The sequence below is a fragment of the Falco punctatus genome (genome assembly GCF_963210335.1).
Source record: "Falco punctatus genome assembly, chromosome: 6".
In the NCBI taxonomy this organism is placed as follows: domain Eukaryota; kingdom Metazoa; phylum Chordata; class Aves; order Falconiformes; family Falconidae; genus Falco; species Falco punctatus.
Window position 1 is genome coordinate 57,260,726 of NC_137585.1, and position 25,261 is coordinate 57,285,986.

Here is a 25,261-nt window from a genome sequence, read left to right on the forward strand (position 1 = left end):
AGATGTCTTATTGGCTAATTCCGTCATTTCAGTGCACTGTTACAAAATCAGATGTATGATTTAACCAAAACCACTATGGAATGTAATTTATTTAAAGATTCACTGGTTTCTGTGTCCGCATTATGTGCTTCATTGAGATTGGAAGTGGAAGCTTTAGGCTTTTAATTTTTTTTTCCTTACTGGTTCCCAGGTCCCCCTCTCTTCCATGAATGTAATATATTTGTGTTTTGATACAGAACAGCTCTAGGCTATATTAAAGATTACTTTGTTTTTTGATACCGAGCATGCTCTTGATTTCATCATCTTGTTTAGATGGGGAGTCAGCTATTAGATCTTCTGGATTCAACAGTCTGATCTGTGGAAAAAACTGTTTTGGTGCTTGAAGTATATGCTTTTGCAAGATTAGTCCACAGTTTCCATTATATCATAAAGTATTCTGAATGTATTTGAAGTAACTGAAATAGTTGTCTGTTATAATTAAATATTTCCTGTTTGCATTCTGATAATGTGATTATTTAATTCAGGTTTTCATATGATGAGGCTTTTATTATGGCCAGTGACCCCTTGGAAGGCTTTCATGAAGTGAACCTTGCTTCGCCTACTACACCAGATCTTCTCGGAGTAAACGAGCCAGGGACTCAGGAGCAAACTACCTCACCCAGTGTTATCTACCGACCACATCCTTCTGTTGTGTCCTCTACACCAATCCAACCCAATGCATTAAATGTTTCTGACCTTCCCACGCAACCTGTTTATTCATCTCCCAGACAGCTGAATTGTGGAGAAGTATCAGGTGTCAGGTAATATCTCAGTGTCTTTTTACTTAAGCAGTTGATGTTTGTTGCATATAAACTGTTGCTTTACTAAAGATATAATTTTAATATTACTTACAATGTTGTAATACTAAATTGTGTCTATAATGGTACATTCAACACCACTACTGCCATTTCTAAAATATTTCTTCTTAATGTATTATATAAATAAAAAATATATCACTCTCTTTACAGCATCAATGTTACCGACGCAGTACTTTGTTCTACCTCTGGACCCCAGGGTGGGTCATTCAATCACAATAATTCCAGAAAGGAGAGCAATAACGTAGAGAGAGAGTTTTTGCAGGGTGCTACAGTAGCAGATGTTGCTGAAGGAAATGAAGATATTTTTGGGTTGAGTACAGACAGTTTATCTCACTTACGGAGCCCATCTGTACTGGAAGTAAGAGAAAAGGGCTATGAACGATTGAAAGAAGAACTTGCAAAAGCTCAGAGGGTAAGGCTTGTTGTCTTGTCTTCTCCTGCTTTTTCTCTCTTCAGAGTGGCTTTAATGTTTCAGAATGATAGATGAGCCAGAAGGTGCAGTCTGAGTCTACTAATTTCTTATAGAATTATTAAAATGTAATTATTTTATGTAAAGTCTTCTGAATGTGTGCAGTGCAAATGTCTTAGAATTATTCCTTGATAATGTTTTTTTCTAGTGCTGCTGCTACTTAAACATGGGAAGCTTTTGCTGCAATATCTGGTTAAACATGCTTTATCTCTTAAATGTATACCATTCCTTCATTCTGACATTTGAGAACAGGAGTAATTTTCTGTCATTCCATTGTTACCGTATAACTATTTATAGACACTATTATATACCTTTTGAGTCTTCTTTCTCCTAGAGTATAAAATAGTAGTGTGCACCATGGAACATAGAAATGCTTTAGAATGGGGGTACTTGTGCTATTTCATAGGGAAATGTCTTCATAGGAAAGAAGCAGTAAAGATGTTACTGGTGTTCTTTAGTGTACTGTTACACCACACTTGAAATTGAATATGGATACCTTTGAAGACACTGTGGCTCAATTCATTAATATTTGTAAAGCGCTTTGTCTTGTTTGGATGGATGGTGCTATATAAATGCAAAGCCGTTATTTACCATTCTAACATCCCTCTGTGCTTAAACTTCCAAGTAGATTTTGTGTGATTTGTAACTGTGCTCTTTCCTCTCCTCTACATGATTTCATTCTTGTTTAGATTTAAGCTCATTTATCTTGTGTTTGAACTTGTTTTCCTGTTTGTTACCTTTTGTTACCTCATCTTGTTGAATGTAGTCATCTTTTCTGTCGCAGTTGCATTTGCCTCTGCTAATGTGAATCTTAAGTACGGATTGTGACATCACTTCTGTTGATTGTTTTATTGCTGAGTAGTTGCTTCCTTTGCTAATGTGTGTTTAATTAGCATTTGATCACTGAAAGGAAACATTAACCTGAGCTAAGTTTGAGGACCTTGCATGTGAATATATAATCCTAGCAGTTAAACTTGGTACCTCAGAAAGTAAGAACAAATTGAAGTTTAAACTTTAGAAAAGCTCTTCCAGCTCCTGACAGTATATTAAAGTACAGCTAACATACTTGAAGACCACAGCTCAGATCTGCTACTGCTACCTTGGAATGATCTGAAAAATCTTATTCCGGTGTATACCGCTTTGTCTCCTAAAGATTGAAGTCTTTCCTGTTTCACTCTGAAATTTAAGGTCATTTTTAAGGAAATTACATTAAGACTGCTAGGACGTACTAACTGCATGGTTTGTATTTTCAAACCCTTTGGGTAGCCTTAACAAAAGCAATTCAGCACTAACTCGAGACTGTTGATATCAAAGTTCTTGCTAATTCTCAGTCCATCAGGTTGATTCTTACCAGTGTTATACTGGATAGGTAACTAACTCTGTCTGCTTGTCTTCCTGAACTTGCACTGTAATTGCTCAGTAACACAGGAGTCCTGGCAGGAATCTTTACAGACTGTACAACAAAAAACCCTATTCCTTCTGTAATATCTACTTTCTGCCACTTCCTGTATGAGGACTGTTTTTTTTCTATCCCTAATTCATCTCTGATTGCTATTTTCCAAAAGTCATGCCTGTTCACATAGGGTTGTGCCCACTCTGTGATGTTCAGTATGTCATGCAGTCTTTAAACTTTTATTTCCAAGTATTCCCTTTTTTTTTGGTGAATATTCTGTTTAAAAATCTGTAGGGATATAATTAATAGGTAGTGCCTGTGTATAGCTGGTTGGTTTTTGCATAATGTTTTAAAACTCTCTAAGTATTTGCTTTTTATTAGGAACAGTGAGAAAAATGAGAATTACAATTTGCACTTGAATTTTGTGAGTACATTGAGCCTAGAAGCCTTACAGACTGTCCTGGAGTGAACCAAGTAAACACACATTTGGATCTTGCTTTTTTTCATTTGTTTCAAATTTCTTACCCAAACTGTATGCTTTCTGTTGTAATATGCATTAAAGATTGGTTTGAATTTGTTGCTGTTGTGATTGGAAAGGGACCTAGAAAGGAGGTGGGAATTTCGAAGCTTTAGGGATCCACTGTCTAGTTTTTTCCATGTCTCTGCTTGGAGTGCAAGTTTTTTCTTAAAATGCTCTCAAGTTTTTATATTAGACAATACATGTATAGTGTGTAATTGTCTTGTATTTCTTAAGTCTACAGACTTCACTTCTTAATGAACAGCACTGCTGGCAAAATTGTTTAAAAAAATCTTTCAAAAATTTGTTTCTTGATAGAGGAAATTCACTCTACTTCAGTCTAAATCGGTTGCAGCATCAAATCATGTCATGAGATGGGGAGAAAGGTTGGGTAACAGCAGGGCAGCATTCTGTACTAATGGCGCATATAAGATTGGACATACTTTTGCCCTAAAATGCATCCTTAATTAAAATGGCATAGATTTTTAATTCTTTATTGAGAACATTCAGGTAATTTTTGCTTATTTTTTTACGGAATTTCTGGCTGAATTCTGTAAAGCAGAGCTGAAGAGCCCTTGCCTTAGATGATCTCAACTTTACTCCTTGTTCTGCTACCCTTTTAAAGTAGCATCAGGAACATTGAGGAGCTGTTAAAAAGCTTCATGATTCAATGCCTGGGACTGTATCTCCTCATGTCTATACATTTGCATTTTTTCTGCCATGTTTGGATTGAGCTGTGTCACCATGGTTACTGAAGGTAGATCAACCACATGTAGATAACATCTGAGAGAATAGTGATGTTATTTTGTTATATGGTATTTCTTGATGTGCAAGCTTAGTGGAGTACTTGCAAAGGAATACCTTTTGTTTGCTTTTCATGTTAATTAACCAGCATGATGCATACATTTTGCATAGCTTGCTCGTAGTTTCTGAGCTGTGGCAGTTCGTAGTTGTGTTTTCCTTGAATTTTTGTGTCATTTGGCTCTGAAGTTATTTCCTCATCAGTCAGACAGTCAATATAATGTCATCCATGACTGTAGAGGGAAATGTGTTTCTGTATTGATATGTTTTTTCTTGGAGTGTTGAAATTTTCAGCTGTCACTGATGGTTAGCCCCTTTCTCTGATAAAGAAAGAACAGCCTACCACAGGTGCTGGTTGCAAATAGCAGTTTCATTTGAGAACAAATTCTGTGCTTCCTTCAGTCTTGAGGGTAAGAACTGTAGGCTTGTTGGTAACAAGTAAAACCATGTTTGACTTTTTGTGGTAGAGATCTGAATTATTGATACTTCCCTAGTAGAGTGAAATTGAGAGGTTTTTCCACAACAATCCAGTGATTCTTGTGGAAGAGGTGACAGTACAGAATGTGGTATTGTAAATTTCAATGCAGTTTTAAGAACCTGATTCTCAGATCTATATTTTTCTTCTAAAGCCTTCAGTTTCTGTATGCATTCTTAATCTGGGAAGCAGAGTGTTACAGTTTGATCTCTTCAGATCTTGTGTGTTGATAAAGGTTTTTAAGTAGATTTTTTTTTTCTTTGTTCCATTGTTCTGCCTGTGTCATCAAAGAATCCAACGTAACAGAGCCTACTGCCATTGTTATTGTGTTTCTGCGCAGCAGACTAATGCTGGCAGTTAAGTCTCTGTTTCCACAGTAAACCATGACATTTTAAAACTCTGCATGGATTAATGAGTAAATAGATTCATAGTAGCTACCTAGGAATTCTGGTAGTACCATACAGTACATTCATAATTTTAAAATTTCTGTTGTTTTTTGCTTATAAGGTAACAAACAATAAAAATGGGGATGCTCCAGAATAACATGCCATCCCAGAACTCTCTGCTGAAGAGTATGCTTTCAAGTTTTTGAAAAATAAAATTACATTGAATTTTAAGGCCGTTGGCTTGTTATTGTTAAAGATGGGTTGATTCTCTGAAGGTGTTTTAGCAGTTCCTTGCTGTCTTTGAGTGATGGAAGTTTTCAGTTTCCACACCTCTGACTGATGCTGTTGTAGTATATCATAGGCATAAAAATTTTCTTAGGCAAGTAGAAGACTACATGCAAGCAAAACAGAAGCATCTTCACCCACACCACAAGATGGTAATTCAATAGCTTGTGAAATGCTCTTTTCCCTGAAAAGATATTCTGAACCTTCTTGCATGTTAAACACCCTTGTAAATGTGGTTGCAATGGACTAATTTTTATGTAGCTTGTTTAACTTTGATGCTCAGTAAAGACCAGTCAAATAGAAATGTATTCTGATAGAAGTTCAAGCTTTTTTGACAACTCCAGAAGTCAGCAGTATCCCATGGTTCTGAATTTAGGTGCTATCCATAGAAAAATCTTCGTTCTTTCTTTGGTCTTCCACATCTTGTTCTGACTTGGTTAAATTGTTGAACTAGATGCAGGATGACTTTTTTTCTATGATTTAAAGTATGAATGATTCTGAAGCAGTAATTTGCATTCTTTATCTCACTGATTCTTTCTAAAGGCCCACTTATGTAGTCTGTTTGTTAAGATCTAAGTGAAAAAAGCAATAATACAAGTCTTTGATGTAAGATTATATTTTTAAAAACTTTCAGGGTTTTTCCATGCAAGTTATGTTTTTTTATCACCTACTTCAGTAACTGTGTGTAGTGCTTTATAATAGCTCATCTTCTCCATGTAGTTACTTTTTCAGAATGTTAATATGGGAAGGACTGCAGCATGGGTGGTTAGTCTAGCACACACAGTTGTTTTTCTGCCTCTGTGTTGCGTGTGGCTGGGAGGTCTCCAGTAACGCCTTTAAGACACAGGCAGTAGTAACATTTCTAATGACTGCTAAGCCTTTTGCTTTGGTCACTTTACCTCTGGCTTGCTTAAAAAAACTGAGCTATTAAACTTGCTTGGCAAAATAATGTGTTATATTGTGCTCTTCCTGAATCATGTCATGGAAACTTGGCCAGTGTTTGACAAATCTACTTAAGCAGCCATGCATAGTAGACTGCCTGGTGTTGTCTCCTCTTTGTTTACGTTAAGTAGCTTTACTGTCTGCCTAAATTTTAATTGCCCCCCCCCCCAGTCTTTCCACTTGCAGGCAAAACTGTAACCATTCTGCTTAATAGTGTATTGATAGTAGTGGCACAAACGCAACCTGGGGTAGTTCTACCTTCATTGTGGGTTTGATAACTCTTGACCTGAATGTTAATATAGCCTCCTTTTAAGATGGATTAATGTGTATGTAGCACTTTCCTTATAAATCAGTGAAGTAAACCCAAGAAATCTATTGATGTATTTTCTGCATTTATAGGAACATAGGAAGCTTGAGCTTTAAGCATTTTGCATCAGAATCTTTAATTTCCATATTAAGAACCATAATTTATATGGGAGATACTTTAAACAAACACAAAATTAATTAAGTTTTGTTTCCCTTTTTTTTTAATTTTTTTTCCTAGTATTTTTCCCCCTTTGGCTTTTTGTATTCCTTTTTCCTTTTCTTTACTCCATCTATAGCTATTTTCTTGCCTTTTTTTTTTTTTTTTTAATTGAAAGTGAGAGGTCACTGCAGAATAGTAGCTAGTATGTAAGAACTGAGAAATACCATGTTTGGAAAAAACCCCTCATTAAAGTGGTACCTTTCAAAATAGTTAAAAGGTTGCATATGGAAAGCAAAAAATCAAAATAGCAAGCAGACAGACTAAAAATCAATCAAAATATCTATAGTTAAAAGAAGGGAGAAATAATGCCTTTGATACTAAATGAGTCTAGAACAGTCCTTAAATGCTTGCTAAATTCAGGAGTTGGAGACAAATAGGACCCTTCATCTTAGAGGAAAATCTATTGATGGTTTCACTGCAGAAATTGAGAGCAAGACTTAGTGTTGGCATGCTACAAGGCAAGATGTAGTTTTCCACATCGTTATGAACAACTTTACTTAATCATGAAGATTTTGGGAGAAATACTAACCACCTCCCAGAAACACATGGGAAGTGGCCATTTGGGTCTTTTGATGACTCTAGTGACTGGCCTCCCAGAGTTTTCTGAACGCAGCTGTTTTCTTTACTGTTTTCTGGAGCTTTTCAAAGCAAAGTGTTGCTAGATTCTATTTGGAGCCTTTAATGTGTCAGTGACAGGCCTAGGTCCTGTATTTCAAGAGCTAGCTTGGCAAGGGGGAAAAGAGGAGGAAGAACTAGATGGGGATGGAGTGGAGTTATGTCCAAAAAAATGCTTGAAACGTCAGAATGGGTTGTCTGCTGCTTTTCTTTCCCTTACTTTTTCGCTTTATCCTTCTGTCTTGCAAGAGATTCTAGGGTGTAACGGTTGGGGAAGGGGAGAAGAACTCCTCTTTCAAATTCTTGGTTGAACTTTTGGTACCTCTCTGCAAATTACCCCACTTTTCCCTCAGACTTGGGACAGATGAAATTGGGCATGTGTAACCCTTATATGGCCAAATCTGTGTTAAAATCTTACTGTAAAAGTGGTATGGTCAAGACGACTTTGCTTAAATTCTAGCGGTGTAGGTGAATAGCATTTTGAATTTCATTAAGTTGCTTTGATTTATGTATCTGCATAAACAAGAGCAAGGATATAGTTAGAATATGATTTTGGAATTGTATTAGTTACAAGGAAATATGCAGGAGACAATATTTATAGTAAAATGTTTCAAGATTCTTTTAGAATTGGGGATTGTCTAGAGACAAAGCTTTTTGATACTTTTTTTTTTTTAAAGGATTGCTTTCTTTAAGTGTCTTAAGGAATGGGTAAGCAGAACTGGTATTCTGTCTGTCCCAATAATTAATTTGATCTATATTTGAAGTGACTTTAGTCTTCTATACTTTCAGGAAAAAAAGCTTTTTTTTACTTTGGAGTATTTTGGAAATGCTGATGTCTAGTTTAGAGATACTTCAGATTGGCCTGGCATATTTCTGCATAGCAGGAAAAAATAGCTATGTATGTACAGAAATAATTTAATTGCTTTTAGTGTTAAGATTAATATTTTGAAAGGCTTTGTTTAGCAAAGGTTTTATGTTCCTTTGGTTTCTTTTTTTCTTTTTCTCCTCCCTCTCTGTGGTATTAGCTTTAAAAGGCCAAATTACTACTCTTAAGTCAGAATGAATAACTTTCAATTTTCCATAGGAGCTGAAGTTAAAAGATGAAGAATGTGAAAGGCTTTCTAAAGTGCGAGATCAACTTGGACAGGAATTGGAAGAACTTACAGCTAGTCTGTTTGAGGTTTGTTGGAGTCTTCGATGTGATATACTTAAAGGAAGCTGAGCCAGATGTTTATGTAGAATCAGTGTATTGTATGCTGATTTTTTTTTTTTTTTTCAATAAGCTTATAAAGGGATTTGTGTCCTGAAGACCTGGGTGTGTTGAAGTAGAGGCTTAAGAGCAAGCAGTAGATTTTTACTGAGATTAAAGAGACGTTGTTGAGCCTGTCAATCTGCCTAGACATAAATCGAAGAAAATAAGGGAAATATATCAGAAATCTTAAAACTATTTGGGCTTTTTTTTTGGCATAACTATTCTGAGACAGCTTCTCTGTCTGACAACAAGGCTATCTAGATAAGAGCTAAATTTGGGGTTGCCATGGTGACTAAATAAAAAAATAACGTAGCTCCAGATCAATGGAGGTAGCAAGTGTATAACTTAACCATGCCTTCAGCTTTTGAATTTTGCGTCTGGCAGCATGCTACTCCTGCAAACTTGAAAAGAAACGTTAATACTGAGTGATTCACCAGGGTGGCACCTGGTTGCCAAGTGAGGAGCCTGAACTTTAAGTGGGATCTTTTCATTTGAGAAAAAGTCAGTAGTGCCAGAAAAGATTGTGAACTTGTGTTACACAGGAAAAAAAAAATATCTTAAATCCATACTTGAAGCAGTATCAGTATATATAGGAATGCCTAGGGGCTAAACTGTGATACCTATAACCATCAGAATAAATTTCATAATCCAGAGATTATTTATGTGTTTACAGAATCATAAGTATTGGTTTTCAGCATATGCATAAAGATACAACATTACGTATGTTTTAGAGGCAGTATTTAAACCTATGATGTATTGGTATAGAAGTGCTATTAAAACCTTGAAAGTGCTGACATTCAAAAATCAAATTACAAACTACTCTGTGGGTTGGCAACACATTTTATTTCATCATCCCGGTAGGGCAAAGTTACTTCAAATACAAAGCAGTTCATGTGCGTAGAGAATAAATGGGAGGCTGGAGAGGTACTTTTCAGCATAAATACTTGTGTATGTTGGGTGGAGGAAGAAAATGTTGGGCAGGTATTTTAATTGTAGAGGAATAAAAATAAAATTATCAGTGAGATTTTATATTAATTCCACTTCTTCATAACTTAGCTTTACCATATGATACATTGTTCTATGTTTGCAATATAGTGTATTAGTAATAATGTTTGAGTTTTAATTATTCAGAGCTGTTGTGGGCATGTCACTTGAATTTTCTTTTGTGATTTGATTTCACTAAGAAGCCTAACAAAACATAGTGTTGAGGTTTCTTGATTTTTGTGCTGGGATCTGCAGCACTTGAATTCACCTTCTATTCTGAATCCCACTAATTTCAGTGACCTTGTAAGTGGATATGCTAGAGCTTATATTAATGCATCCCAGTGGAGGATCAAGGCTTCTTTTGCACAGCTGGGTGTTACATTATTATACTGTAACAGCACTGTAACATGCTTTGCTTTCAAAGGTGCATCACTTAAGCAGAAACTGCATGGTCAATGTTAAATGTATTTGTACACATTGTATAAATGTGTATGTTCCCATTCCTGCATGTGTCTGTTGTTACTTAAGAGAATTTTACGAACTCATATTATACAGCTGTGTTGTATGCCAGTGGGAGCCAAATCTTTTGGTATGATGATGTATGAACTTTTTTGTTTTATTTATATAGCGTCCAGATATGTGCTAGGCGCTTTACAGATATGATAAGGAACCTATCCCAAGTAATATAGTCGGTGGCCCTGATCTTTCAATCTTTGTTGCCTTCAGTAAGTATCAAGTAAGAACAGTAATATGATCACAGGCGCAAATTGCTGGATCAGAACCTAAACAAATACATTATGCAGACAAAAGGCTTAGAGGTATGAGGTAAAAGGATGTTTAAAAAATCCCCAGTCCTTTTATACTTTCTTCTTTATTGGCTCAGCCTTGTTTCTTTACTTGGATTGTTTTTAGTGCTTTTTCTGTTCTGCTTAAGAAACACTTACTAATCCACAAACTATTTTTAAGCTGTTGCTTTGTCTGTTTTATTGATGGTAAGGATTCAGACTTCATAGTTGTTTGACTGGTTCCTTCATGCAGAAATTTAGTTGACTAAAACTGGTTATTCTGGCTAGAAGGGAGAAGTTCTTATGAATGTGCTACTGTGCCCATGTTGCTTTGTTGCTATTGGTTAAGCCTTTCTCTTGGGGGTCGAGGAACTTGACTTGTCAGCCACCGAAGCCTGACAGGAGCCTGGCGTTCATGACAGGTATTGTTCCTACTGGAGGGAGGTGGGTGGAGTCGCTGAATTTCTGAGTCTGGGCTGAGGAACAAGGAGAAGAAACTTGGTGGGCCAATGATGAAACCCAAGTGATAGATTTGTAGGTAATTTTTGGTATGTAACTACTTAATTTCAGACTGTTGCACAACTTACTAGTAACAAATAGTCTCTGTGAAGCAAAAGTATGTCCTTAGCTTTTTGTTGTTGGTTGTTTTTTTTACTGGCTTTTGTAAATTTGTGTGAAGCATTTATGCTAGCTAAACATTTTTTTATAGGAAGCACACAAAATGGTTAAAGAAGCTAATGTCAAACAAGCTGCAGCAGAAAAACAGTTAAAAGAAGCACAAGGAAAGGTGAGTTTTTTTCCCATTTGCTTGCTTTGTCTTTTCACGTGGCTATAAATCTAAAGTGTGACTTATAAAGGTGTAAATAGAGCACTACCTGGATACATTATGAAAATACATACTAAGCTGTTCTGTGTCACTTTCACGTTCTTAGCTAACACCTATGGACACAGCTGGTGTTTCAGCATCATACATAGGTGCATAGGAAGCCAGTGTTACTGCAGTATGCAATTGCATAGGCATGTGTATGTTAGTACTGTTGGAAGATGAAGTCTTGATTTGAACCAAGATAACTGGAAACTTTGTTAAATGATTTAACATATTTGTAGCCTAATATGATATTTTTGTTACTTTTTTTTTCTTCCTCCCTCAAGATTGATGTCCTCCAGGCTGAAGTAGCAGCATTGAAAACACTAGTACTGTCTACTTCACCAACATCTCCAACTAAGGAGTTTCAGTCTAGTGGAAAAACTCCTTTTAAGAAAGGCCATGCAAGAAACAAGAGTACAAGTAGTGCTATGGGTGGCAGTCATCAGGACCTTACCATGATGCAGCCAATTGTAAAAGACTGTAAAGAGGTAACAGGACAAGGATTGCCCTCTTGTTGATAAGCTGGCTTTGTTGTTTTGTTTTACTCCCAGTAAATCTGTTGTATGTTAAATCTTTGTGTCATACTGACTATTTTGGAGATGTTTTCCATTAGTGGAAGAAAATTTTTCTTACATACCAATAGGTGATGATTGTTTACCTTTAAATCATTAAGGCAATATGAGATAAGATTTGAAATATTGGAATTAATAATTTAAAGATTGAAATTAAAAATAACAACCCACCAACAAAAATACAATACAACTGAATGATAAGTCCTGATGGCTTTTTACAAAGTTCATCACTGAAAGTTTATAAACTTTATTAAATGTTTCATAAGCTGTCATAGAAAAGAGGAAGAGTAATTTTATAGATCCGTAATGGGTGAAAGAGGCCAGGGAAGAGGTGGAATCAATGATATATTAGAGAACAGAAGGAGAGTTACCACTGGAGTGCCAGAGGGGCCTGTGATAATTTTTTATTTTATTTTAAATCTACTCCTATAACTGAAAATGGGGAAATAATGAGGTGGTAAGTTGGTGCTGGAGTGCTTTGAATGGTAGTAGAAAAAAGTGACTGAAGAGTTGAGAAGGGTCTTATGATACTGAGTGGTTAGTAGAACAGCAGGTGAAATGCAAAATCAATAAACGAGAAATGAGGCATCTAAGGAAAAAATGTAACTCTAGCAAGCATGCAGTTGTGGACTTAAAAACAAGGACATTGTGCTGGGAAGAAAAAGTACTTGTGGACACCACCTCAGTGCTCAGTGATGGTCAAAGACACAGAGCCTTAGGAGTTGTTAGGAAAGAAGTAAATAGCAAAAGGAGCAGCTTTATACTGCTGTATAAACATCTAGTAAATGTGTGTGTCTATGCATGCAGCTGTATCTTCATCTCAGAAAGGACGTAATGAAAGTACGAGGAGTATGACATAGATGCAAACCTATGGGAAGTATTTCTGTGTAGAAAGATGCACTTGAGGTAGAATAAAAATCTATACAGTCACAGGTGACATGTGGAAGACGAATGGTGAACAAATACTAATGATTTCTTGTAATAAGGAGACTCTAGAAGCTAAAGGGAAAATCATTTTCAGTTGGTACATAATCAGACTTTACCACTCATTGTCATGAGGTAGCAAGATTAAAAACCACAAATGTGTTCAAAATGTAGTTATACAAAGTGACAAAAGAAAAGCCTGTTCTATCTGTCTTCTATATACCTTGACATTTGGCTTAGGAAGCTTCTTCACAGATTGCTAGAAGTTAGGAGGCAGTAAAATGAAGATACCTCACTGTTTTTTTTTTCTCGTACTGCTCTGCAGCCGGCTCTGTGACTGCTAGCCGTTGTCAGAGGGGTAACAGGCTAACTAGATCTTTAATGTGATTCACAGTGGCCATTTTAATACTTCGTTTTGCCAGTCATTATTGAGTGCATTTGTACTATACACTTTTTTACTATGAATCTAGAAAATAAAGCCATTTCCCAGTTTGTTTTATACTCAGGCTTTCAGAGAAAAAAAAAAAAAAAGCTTTACATCCTGCATGCCCACTTTCAGTGGCATCCAGAATGTTTTCCTTATTAAAATTGAATCCTTGTTGCCCTTCAGAAAAGGGGAGAGCTGGGATGCAATCCAATTACTTCATAAGCACCACACTGATGTCATGACTCAATGAAATTTTGAAGTGTTGGGCAAGAGTGAGAGAGGGGAGAAATGTGTTTTGTCTCAATTTCTTGTAGAGAGGTGGTGAATGTGAAGGACATGATGCAGAAGGTCCAGTCTGTCTGCCACTTCTAGTTCAGTCCCCTTTTTGTTGGCTGCATAAGGGCACACTTTGAGGCTGATGGAGGCTGCTCAAAACAGGTGACTTTCTTCCACTGACAGCCCAGAGAATCAGTAAGAAACACGGATTTTCCACCCACTGGGATCTGAGTCTTTCTGTCTGTCTTCTGAGCTGGAGTGTTTAACAGAGTGCAACATGGAGAGAAGAAAGACAGACTGCCTCTGGTGTAGTGGCTAGGACATTGTTTTAAGCAGGACAACCATGCCTTCCCTACTGCTTTCATTGTCCAGTTCTTTGTGGTTGTGTTTATCGTCGGTCTAAGGTAAATATTTTTGCATTTCTCGGAGCTGGGTCTGAAACCCTAGTTCTGCCCCCTTCTTGCTAGATGTTCTTGCCACTGAGTTAGGTTACCCTTTGCGTGGCATTCTCCTGATTTTAACTGATTTGGCTTCAAAAGGAGGGCTGAGAGTACCCTTGCTCAGGGTTATATAGTGTCCTTGTGGTGTGGAGAATGTAGCTTTGGATCCTTATGGAGAGTACCATCCAGAGCTTTGCATTTCAAGATGCTGGATGGAGCTGGGTGTAAACACATGTCAACTCTCAGGTTTCTTTGTGGAATATAGACAGAGTGGCTGGCTGTCCACACTAAATTGCAGTGGAGCCAGAAAGGTGACAGCATCCCAGAGAAATATCTCCTAACATGTGGGAGTAATCTCTAGGATAAGTAGACGTTTGTAATTAAGTTAGGTATTAACAGGATTTAGGTAAGCTGAATAACTGCCGGTATCTTAGGCAGGCAGGTAGCATCCACTCAGCATAAATACTGATAAACGCGTCCGTGGTGTTCAAAGAGCTTAAATGTTTCTCTGATGTTGTATTTTACTATAAAATGGAAGTATTAAAAGTTTAACTAGAATTACTATTACAATTGGCTGTATATTTAATTGCAGGTAATCAAAATTTTGATCTAGTGAAAACACAAGTAAAGGCAGGGAGGAGATATACATGTAGCACTGTGTGGATTGGAAAGGGTGAGCAGATTTGTCAAAGCAGCTTCTTTATAAATTGCAGGTTTGGGTGAAATTGAGTGAATAAGAAATGCATCTTAATTTTTAGAAATCCTATAGCACAAATCAAAAATGACTTTTTTTTTTTTCTGCTGATATCTCTTGATTGTGTTCATTTTAAAGCCAGACCTGAAATGGGGTTTAAGGTGTAGGTAATGTTCCTTTAGGGAGTGAATTACACCTATTGAATTTCATTTGTACAATGAGGTTGGTGGCTTAGCAACCAGAACATTTATGGACTAGCTTAATTAAGATGGTTCTTCCTGATTGTACCTGAGTGTAAGGCAAGTAGCTCTAATGGAAAAAAATTTGCCAGTCTAATTTTTGTAGGTTCTTTTTCAAGGAAAAAAACCCCAACAAAATGACAAAAGAACTCCCCAAAATATATATGTAAAAGAATGGCTAAGTGCTGGGAGCTCGGAGAAGGGGAAAGAACAAAAGACTGAAAGAGGTTGGTTCAGAGTGGTGTACCGATCTATTAATAGGATTAAAAAGAGTTTTTAGCGTATGTTATTTTCCCTCTTTCATTATCTCATCTGTATTATTTGCTTTTAATATGACAAAAACTTAGAATCACATCCTGGCTTATCTTTGGCCTGCAACACCTGTCCCTTCCTATAGCTTTAGGTTTGGGTTTTAGGAGTATAGAATCATTTCGGTTGGAAAAGACCTTTGAGACCATTAAGTCCAACCATTAACCCAGGACTGCCAAGTCCATCACTAAACCATGTCTCTAGGCATCTCATCTACACATTTTTAAACGTCTCCAGGGATGGTGATTCCACCACCTCCCTGGGCAGCCTGTTCCAATGCTTGACCACCCTGTCAGTGAAAACATTTTTCCTAAGATCCAGTCAAAACTCCCCTGGCACAACTTGAGGCTGTTTCCTCTTGTCCTGTCTCCTGTTGCTAGTTATCTGGAAGAAGGGACCGACCCCCACCTGCCTACAACCTCCTTTCAGGTAGTTGTAGAAAGCAGTAAGATCTCCCCTGAGTCTTCTCCAGACTAAACAACCCCAGTTCATAAGACTTGTGCTCCAGACCCTTCACCAGCCTTGTTGCCTTTCTCTGGATGTGCTCCAGCACCGGTATGTCCTTCTTGAAGTAAGTGGCCCAAAACTGAACACAGTATTCAGGTTTAGGATCACACAGTATTAGGTCTGCAGTAGTACAAGAACGGGATTCGACAACCAGTTGAAGGGGAAAGTTGCTCAAGTCTTTGTCAGCAGAATGTCAAAACCAGTCTGAGGGGTGGTGTTGTATATCCCATTGGGGACTGGCATTAGTCTTTTACATTGGGTTAGGAGTATGCATTGGAAGCAGTCATCCCCACTCGGCTTGGTTCACGTCTTGGAGCAGTGTTGGTGCCTGTGAACAAGATCCTTCTCAAGTAATCCTAAATGAGAGGATGGGCTCTGGGAATACCTTAGTGTGCTCCATCTGTCCGTGGGTAGCCGGCCCGTGGGATAGGTGTGTATTTTAATAGCAACCTAGTACCAGTCTCCTGAACACCAGACTGGATAGGTGCCTTCCCACAGCTAAGCTGCTCTCAACATGGAGATAACAGAACAAGGTGTTTTCAAAGCAGATAAAACTATCTCTAACACAGATCATGCTTACTCTTAGCATGATTTAATGGGTTATTTTAGTATTTCTCCATTGACAAGAGGAGTGGTGGGGGAGCGGGCTCATAAATCATGCTCTGTGAATATCCTTGCCTTCCTGTTGTAGCATGGTGTAGGAAAGAGTTTGGGCATAAAGATGAAAACTGAAGAATAAGAGTATCGTTTTAATTGATTTGTATTATTGACTTCCTGTTTTCCTGTGTTAGTATATTTAGTGTGTTAAATGTCTGGTTTCTTTTAGTGTTTGGATAGCAGCATGTTATATTAAGACTGCAGTTTTCTTTAGATTTCTCTGCTTTTCTGTAACTCAGAAAAGGAGATGGACTAAAATACTGTAATGAAGGTGTGTCAAGGAGATTTTTTTATTTTTTTTTTTTACTATTAAACAATCAGTTAAGTTTTTCACATTGATCCTGGAAGCCTAGGAAATGGGGGAGAGGTAATTAGCTTCTCCCTGGTGTAGCGGTGACCAGTGAGAGCATTAACCCTGGTGCCTTGACAATGGTATGTTTTGATTTGATTATATTTACAGTCTTAGGAAAGTGGATTTAAGAAGATGTTCATAGCTGGGGCATGATAGCATTCTTTCACAGTGTGATGGAAAGCATGTCGTTTTAATGCGTATTATTTACCCGTGAATATTTGCAAATGACAGTAGAGTGATAATTGCAGTACTAAAATATGTGAATCTTTGTGTTCTAGGCTGACCTGTCTTTGTACAATGAATTCAGATCTTGGAAGGATGAGCCAACTATGGACAGAACATGTCCTTTCTTGGACAAAATTTATCGGGAAGATATTTTTCCGTGTTTAACCTTCTCAAAAAGTGAGGTAATGGAAATAGTCTAAATGTGGTCACTGATGCTTTTCCCTTAAATATGTTACATGAAACCAGTAGACTATTAAAAACGTTTTCATATGAAGTTTAACCATTTTTGTTTCATTAGAGTGTGACAGTTTACAGTAAGTGCTGAAGTTTAGTCTAGTGTATTGAAATTTTTTCTTCACTATTTATGCTATACCAGATATTGGCCTTTTTAGGTCTTCTCCTTCAGATATTACTCCTGTCTGGCAGAATCTGATGCTTGTAGGAATGGATGTTGGGGTTTTTTTTTCTGATATTTCAAAGATCCTCTGGATTCTGTTGTAGAAATAGTGTCCTGACGCTTGTTTCTTGTTTGTATAGGGGGCAGTAGAGACCAATATATTTAATTTTGTGGACCAGTTTTCTTTCATCAGTCAGCGCAGGCTGCAAGCACAGTCTGGGTGTTTTCTTGGAGAGGACTGAGTTACAAAAATCAGACTTCAGGATTTTATATGATTCAACAGGGGCAGTTTGGGAATAGAGTTTTAGATGAAACAAATTACAAGACTTTTTTTTTTTTCTTTCCTTGTGTTATTGTCACACATTCCCATACAGAGGAAGGACTGGAGTTTTACCCATTCCTGGGAATAATGTGGAACAGATTCCAGCTCAGACTACTTTACTTAGTTGTTCTTAAACAGCATTTTCAGGCTTGTAGTTGTGGTATCAGTCTCTAAGGGGAAGGGACCATATTCTTAGATCTTTATTGATATAAGAATAACACATTTTAAGGCCCTCAGACTTGTTTTTTTTCCTCAATAAAATTGAACACCTCCCTCACATGAAAAATGCTGTAGTTTCTTCATAATGTTTATCTGGTATTTTCATATGGTTTGTTATGTTCTTTTGCCATGCTTTACATCTGCTGTTACTTGCTGGCTGTAAGCATGCATGATCTTTCAGTTAATTGCATACCAGTTCATTGTGGTTGGTGTACAGCATCATATGAACCTCTCCCACTAAAAAGTTTACTTGGTTACTATGGGAGTTAAATTGGTTCTGCAGTAGGCCATCCTGTTGTCTTTCCCAGCAACTTCATATTGTTTTTTTCTGCTTTGGTGCTGATATAACTACTGTAGATTTGTATTTCCTCCTAAGGAAAGAATGAGGCTTCTAGCACTTGTCAGTTACACAGTTATGGTTTCTAGATGCTGTACATAGTGACCAACTTCTGTTTTCACTTGAATATCAATAAACTAATATGCAGTTTAGCCAAACAATAACTGCATTTCCAATTATTCAAAAACATTAACTTGTAGTTTATCTGAATCGTTGAGGTATTGTATTAACTCTCAGTAGCCTATTGTGTATGTGCGTAATGTTTTGCTTTTGGGAGGTGGGAGAGAAAGTGTGTTTTATATGAACTGCTTTAATATTAACATTCTGCTTTTAAAATATTCAAAGTACAATAGAAAAATATCTTTGTTACTCAGTAGGAAGGAACCTTAGCACAGAACTATTTCACTAATGACATAAATTGCACCTTCTTTTAGATCAGGTAATGGCTATTACTTGTCCATACTTAAACAGTAGTCTTGGGCAGTTTAGGCCAGTGAAGCAAAATGAGCATATTTCTAGTGTCTTATGATTGTGGGTTTATAAAGAATTAACATAAAAAGCTTGAGCAGAGTTGCACTTTGTTTCATGAAGATGATGTTTGGACTAGTGTTTCAAAGTTGCAATGGGTTTTTCTATATATTATGTTGGCTTATTCTATATATGTTACTCAGTCTTACTTGTTTGAACACCTTTCTAAAGATACCTTTGGCTGAAAAAGTGACATAATATCTACTTGGTTTTTGCAAGATAAGGAAGCATGCTACATAATTTTGTGTTTCCATAGCACACAATAAAATTAGAGCAAGTTTTTTTAAATAAAAAAAGTTTGTGCCATATCCTGTTTCTGACAAGAACACAGCACATACAAATCATATGTGCTATTTGGGCTTATGAGGAATGACTGAAAATACAGTTAGCATTTGAAACATGCTTGACTACATTCCCAGCTGTAAAGGCAGTTATCTTGCCTCGGGGAGGGCAGGGTTATTTGGAGGGTAGAATTTAAACAGGAGCCTGGAAATGGGACCTCTTGCTCACTATGAAAGCAAAATCTCATTTGTAATTTAATTTGTTTGGTGAGTTGATTTTTTTTTTTTTTTTTCAGTGTTCCTAACTTAACAGAGAAAGAAATGTCACTGCTTTGAAGCAACGGATAACAGAGCTGTTTTTAACTGCTTTCTAAATTTCTCTTGCAGTTGGCCTCAGCTGTTCTGGAAGCTGTTGAAAACAACACTTTGAGCATTGAACCTGTTGGCTTGCAACCTGTTCGATTTGTGAAAGCTTCTGCAGTTGAATGTGGGGGACCAAAGTATGTTAAGCTAACAGACAGAGTGGGAATCTTGATTCATTTGAGATAACAGATTGAGAAAACTGCTATCAACTGATCACCTCAGTCAGATTCGTGTATTTTAACCTTCATTTCCTAAAATCTAAGTTTTCAAGATTGCTGTTAAAAAATTTTATGGGGAAAGTAAGCAACTAGTAAATTAAACTTTAAAAAAAATTGATCTAGAACAAACCTTTAAGACAAAGTCCCTTTTTGGGAGAGCTCTTTGCTTCACTTATGATGCATTGACCACAAAAGTAACATTGACTTCTTTGGAGAAGACTGTCCTGATACTTGAAACAGATGCTTTTAAACTAGGCACTATCACCTGGAAAGCATCATGAAAGAAATAGGTGTTGAAGCAGTACAGGCTGAATATTTGACATCTGGAGAATCTGTGGCCTAGGAAACTTAGGACATGCATAGCACACTGACAAAGGTAGATGAAGGATTTGAGAGGAAATACCCAGAATAAATCCTTTGAATTTGAGTGGGAGTAACATAATGAAGCGGGAATGAATGTGAGTTTGAATCTAAAGCAGGAAGTATGCTTGAAGGACAGGGAGGTTATTTTAGAAATTTTGGAATGGTCCTAGAGGAATCTGAAGCCAAGGCTTGTTTAGGTACTGGTGGTCCTAGAAGAATCTGAAGCAAGGCTTGTGTTGTCAGGTGCTGATACAGACATTAAAGTCAGGTGGGAGGGACTTGCCTTGAGGCGCTGGGGTTTTGTTGGGTGTGGAGAAGGGATTTAGTGTGCTTTAGCGTATATCAGGGTTAAGCAAGCAAGGTCAGTGTTCATCTGAAGCCTTCCAAATTTTCAGAAGGCCTTGATTTTTCGGTTGGAAATCATTTGGACAAGTTGACAGTTGTCTAATATTTGTTCTGACGGAGCTGAGTTTTCTCATAGAAGACTTGCATCAAAAAGCTTTCATCTGGCTCTTAAGATTTTTTTTTTAATTATCATTTTTCATTGCTATTGGTTGTAGTTCTTGCTTTTCCTCCAGTTTTTGAGTGGAAGAGAAAATACATTTATCATATTTCAAATTCTTTATTTTCTCTTGAAAGCTGTGCAAACTGAAAATTGTTTTATGACTTAGTCTTTGATCCTTTCTAGCCTACAAAATTCAGGCATTCATATACTCTTCAGCTTACTCCTGTCACTAGAAAACATGCCCTCATCTGAAGGGCCCACCACTAATAAAGGAGCTGCTTAAGGGGCTGGTGATTTCGAGTTCAAGATAAACCACTGTGAGCTGCGTTCTGTGAGTCCAGTAAAGAATCTGGAGAGCCAGAAGCTACTGAAACAAGTAATATGTCATTAAAGAGCAATTGGCAAATTGATTTAAAATCATTGTGGTTCAAGCAACTTCCCTATGTCTTGACATGATGAAATATTTACTCAAAACCAGGATACTCAGTTGCATCATTCAGAAGTTTCATGAAATTTTTAACATATTTTCTGTAGCGTAAGATAATTTTTATATTAGAATTTATGTAATCCTTAAATAGTTGGCTAGATACAGATTAATGTTTTGAGATTACAGTGCACAAATTGTAATTAGTTATTGTAGGTGTATCAAAAGGCCAAGTGTACTCCTTTTTCCCTTTTTCTACTGACTTGTAAAGACAAAAACTTGTGGTGTTGCTTGTAGATAAGTAATAAGTAAGGAATATGCAGTATTTCAGTTAACTTGGCAGCAAATGTGCTTTGCCTTATGTATGATTACTTGCAGTGAATGGGAAACAGGTGTTCCAGTTTTCACCGAATCAGAGTAACATTTTCACATTTTTTATTCTTATATGGTGCAAAGCACTACTTTTATTGAAACCATGTTCTTAAATAGGTAGTAATACAGACGAACTGTAAGTAAATAATAACAAAAACTTGAGTAATGTTTTTAAAGGAATTATTTTATTGTACAGTTGCCTGGGGGATGGGGGAACAGATGGCACAAAATGGTGGGTAATAGCCCAACAGAAAAAAAAGGAGTGGAGGGCAGAGAGCTGTGATAATAGTGAAGGAAGGTCTTGATATACAGAAGTTACTGAATGGTGCCTGTGATGGTGTGTAGTAAGTGCTGCCTTAATGAAAGACAGCTGGGTTTCCCCACGGGATTCGAATAATTGTCCCCATGGGGAACAAAGAGCTAAGCTGCGTGTGTGCCATACAGTGCAGAAATGAGTCAGTAGTAGTAACAGCCATGCCAGCATTTAACCTGGTGTGATGAAAGATAACATACAGAACGTAATTCTATAGCCAGAAGGAAAAAAAAGGCTTTATTTTCCTAGCATTGAAAGTCTGTCTGTTTTCTCACAGAAGCCTGACTGAAATTGCCATTAGCTCGCTTTAGCTACTCTAGGATTTCTTGGATCAATGGTCTGCTGTCAGTCCTCATAAATTGCTATGGAAAATTATATATACTCTTCAATTTTCTCCTGTCTTGCATGGTTCTGTGGACCAGCTGCAGGCTATTTAAAAGGATCTCTGAGCCACTGTTTAGAACCACAGAAGCTTAGTAATTTTTGTTTCGCTTTTGAAAGGCTGCTTGTTCTTAGTCTCCCTAATTTTGTTAGGTAGAAATGGAAGAGAGAAGAGCCAGCAGCTTTTAAAATCAATGAAACTGTGGATGCCATGAGAACCCAGTTCATCTGAGATGCTCCAATATAGAAATTCCAAGTAAATAAAATTCCCATTTTATTTACATTTATTGATTTTATTGATAGTTAAGTCCAGAGATTCAAACCATCTTTTTCTAAAGAACATTGGAAGAAATGTTAAAAAATTCTTTGCCTTTTCCTGAATAGTGTTTTTGGGAAGAATTCGTGGTGACTGACCTCTCCTTGTTCCTGAATGACATACCTGCAGTACACTAGAAGAAGTAAATTTGATTATTTTACCATCATTTTTTGTAGTGGCAATGGAAATCATTATTGCCAGACAGCCTGTTTTCCTTTGTCCCAAATTATTATACTCAGAATATAAAATACTATTTCCATTTAGGCATAAATGCAAAGCTCATCTTAATGTGCATCTGAGGGAGGCTTCAGAGAATTAACTGCTATTCTGTAGGGCTGATGTTTGGTTTTTTTTATGATGATGAAATGCATGGTCAAGCAGAAGTTTTAAAAAAAAATCTTCTTAAGTGTTGGCATCAACTGATAATTTAAACAATGTTTATTTCACATATGAAGAGGTAAAGAACTCCCACTGTTCCAGAGTTGTCAAGCCGACTTGAATTAGTGAATATGAGAGGGCATGACCAGAGCTGAAGAAAGTTTTAAAAATCAGAAATGCATCATGGTGCTCCAGTATTCAAACAAAAGGTACTAAAATAATTGGCAACATAATGTAATAGTTGCAACTTGTAAAATGAAGGCAGACATTTGGGTATCTGTGCCTATATGAAGCAATTTTACATTAACACATTAAACCCATACAGGTGTTTAGATGTTAATGTCAGACTCCTTTATTATGTCATGCAAAATTTATGTTTTCTAGGAAATGCGCTCTCAGTGGACAAAGTAAGTCATGCAAACATAGAATAAAATTAGGAGATACAAGCAGTTACTACTACATTTCTCCTTTCTGTCGTTACAGGGTAAGTACACTTACTGTGATTTCAAGTTGCAGTTATTTAGTTATTTTTTCCCATACCATTATACAAACTGATATTAACCATCATTGTTTTTATATGGGTTCAGATCACTTCTGTGTGTAACTTCTTTACATATATTCGATACATCCAGCAAGGACTGTTGAAGCAGCAAGATGGTGAGTAGGGAACTGTATTTGCCATACATAAAAATTTACATAGTGCATATGCCTAAAACTTGCTGTCTGTGCACAATAACAGTGACCTAACAAAGGTCTGTATGTTGTTAGGCATTGTTGTAATTATGTGAATTTGGTGATATTCCACCCTCTAATGAAGTTATTTTTTTAACAACAACGACAAATTAAAAAGCAGTGATCTTTAGTCCATCTAAAAGCCCTGTATGTTATTCAGTAAGAAATGTTATAAAAAATTCTGTAACAAGAGAAGTGAGTTAGTCTCAGTTTTTCCATATAGTATTCAAAAATCAAGTCTTTCTCATAGAATGTGGAGATGTGTTAAAAAACCCTTCAGTTTGGTTTGATCTGGGCTGTTTTTTCTTCTCGGTGTTTTGATGTGTCTTCTTATTTCATGTATTCAGAATTCAGACAGCTGTTCTTGTCAGACTCTCTTTCAGGGAGAACTGGCAAGGATGACAATATTTTTGCTTAAATTGTAAACAATAAACAGGAAACCATACTATAATCATTCATCTGAGTGCAGCTGAGAAATGAGGTCTCAGTCATTGCTGTGGCATGGCAAAGTCTCTTGATTAGGGCTCTGGTTATAAATGTAAAGCTTGATTACCTTCACCCTACCCCAAAAGGGAAATGTGGTTTCTTACTGTCATTGCTTCAGGCTGTGGGGTTTTTCCCCCTCCCCCCGCCCCGCCTTGTTACCTGGTTGATTTGTTCCTGTCAAATAGCATATCCAACAACTGCCTATTTAAACTGTTTGTGCAGTAATTCAGAAATTTGCTTAACTGTGCTATTCAGTTTCAATATGACCATATAAAAGAAGATGGTTATGAAAATGTATGCACTGTACAACTAGTTACTCAATACTGGAATTTAAAAATATAGTGGGTTGGAGTTGTAGTTACTGGTCTTCACTTGGAAGACTATTTTACCTGTTTACCACTATAAAAGAAAGTTATGGTGATTTGATTGTTTGAACTGTACACGATTTAATTGTATTTCCTGTCCAGGTCAAAGAATATTGCCTAACAGCCTTCAGTCCAAGGTTTTGTGTTTTTTTTTTTTTTTTTTTTTTTTGAAATGGACCGTATTGCTTAGGCTCTTGGATTTGCTAAGCACAGTTAGCAGAAAAAGTGTCATTAGCCCTGTGTTAATAGTTAATTAAAAAAATTGCTTTCACTTTTAATTTATTTTTTTTAGTTCATTTGCATTTTTGTTATAGTAGAGTAAAATCAGCATTATAATGTTTATGGATAAGAAGAGTCTGTGCTTTTCATTCATCCAGTCTTTGTGTCTGTGTGGATTTGCTTCACCTAGAATTTGGCTAGAACTAGCCCCACTTTGATCTGTGTCACCTATAGTAATCTCTTGTGATGTTTCCCAGTTTCAAGAGCTCTGTATTTCAGCCACACGCAAATCTTTTGTTTCTGTTTCTAACCTGAAGTACTCCCGAGGTGGTAGACTGTTCCTTATAAAAAAATAATGCTGTTAACTTTCCTTGTCAAAGGGTATTATTTTCATGGAATTCACCAGAAATTCAACTATTTCATACACTAAATTGTTTAATAAAACCTTCAGGTGGTGGTAATTGTTACTGATTTACTGGCATTACAGATGATCTTGAAAATGTGTTATTTAACTGTAAACCAAATAAAAACTTAAAAGACTTTTACTTTGACCAAAAGGACCTATATATAGTTTCAACTAAAATTCTAGTTTGCTGTTGAGGTAAAGAAATTAAGCTAATATTTTTCTATCAAATAATGAAATATTTTCAGCATTATCAGAAATAGTTATTCACAGGAAGTTTTGAAAAATGCTGAAGCTTGGTGTTTCAGCTCAATTGTCCAGCTTTACCATTAAAAACATAGAATTTGCATTTGTAGCTTTATGTATTTCAACAATACCTTTACAAGAATGTAGGCAGTCATGATCATTGTCTGCATAATGTGTTACATGTATTTCTACTTATGCATCATATGATTTTTTTGAGACAAAGTCACTTTTATGAAACTGTTTTTCCATATATGGTAGGGAAGACCTTGTGCCTGTTGCTGAGGTTAATAATCTTTATAGTCATTCTACATCATGA

General features: G+C 36.6%; 1 protein-coding gene across 3 annotated transcripts in view; it reads left to right on the plus strand.

Annotated features, from left to right (window-relative positions):
• The window catches only part of RAB3IP (RAB3A interacting protein), a 42,083-nt gene that overhangs the window by 7,854 nt on the left and 8,968 nt on the right, over positions 1 to 25,261 (plus strand). For 2 of the 3 annotated variants that reach the window (XM_080391131.1, XM_080391133.1), the window contains exons 2-10: positions 525 to 800; positions 1,008 to 1,269; positions 8,351 to 8,446; positions 10,997 to 11,074; positions 11,440 to 11,643; positions 16,831 to 16,959; positions 19,249 to 19,361; positions 22,879 to 22,978; positions 23,082 to 23,151. In XM_080391131.1, the coding sequence (XP_080247257.1) occupies positions 525 to 800; positions 1,008 to 1,269; positions 8,351 to 8,446; positions 10,997 to 11,074; positions 11,440 to 11,643; positions 16,831 to 16,959; positions 19,249 to 19,361; positions 22,879 to 22,978; positions 23,082 to 23,151 (1,328 nt within the window). The remainder of the gene's footprint in view (positions 1 to 524; positions 801 to 1,007; positions 1,270 to 8,350; positions 8,447 to 10,996; positions 11,075 to 11,439; positions 11,644 to 16,830; positions 16,960 to 19,248; positions 19,362 to 22,878; positions 22,979 to 23,081; positions 23,152 to 25,261) is intronic. The other variant, XM_080391132.1, reaches the window with a different exon arrangement.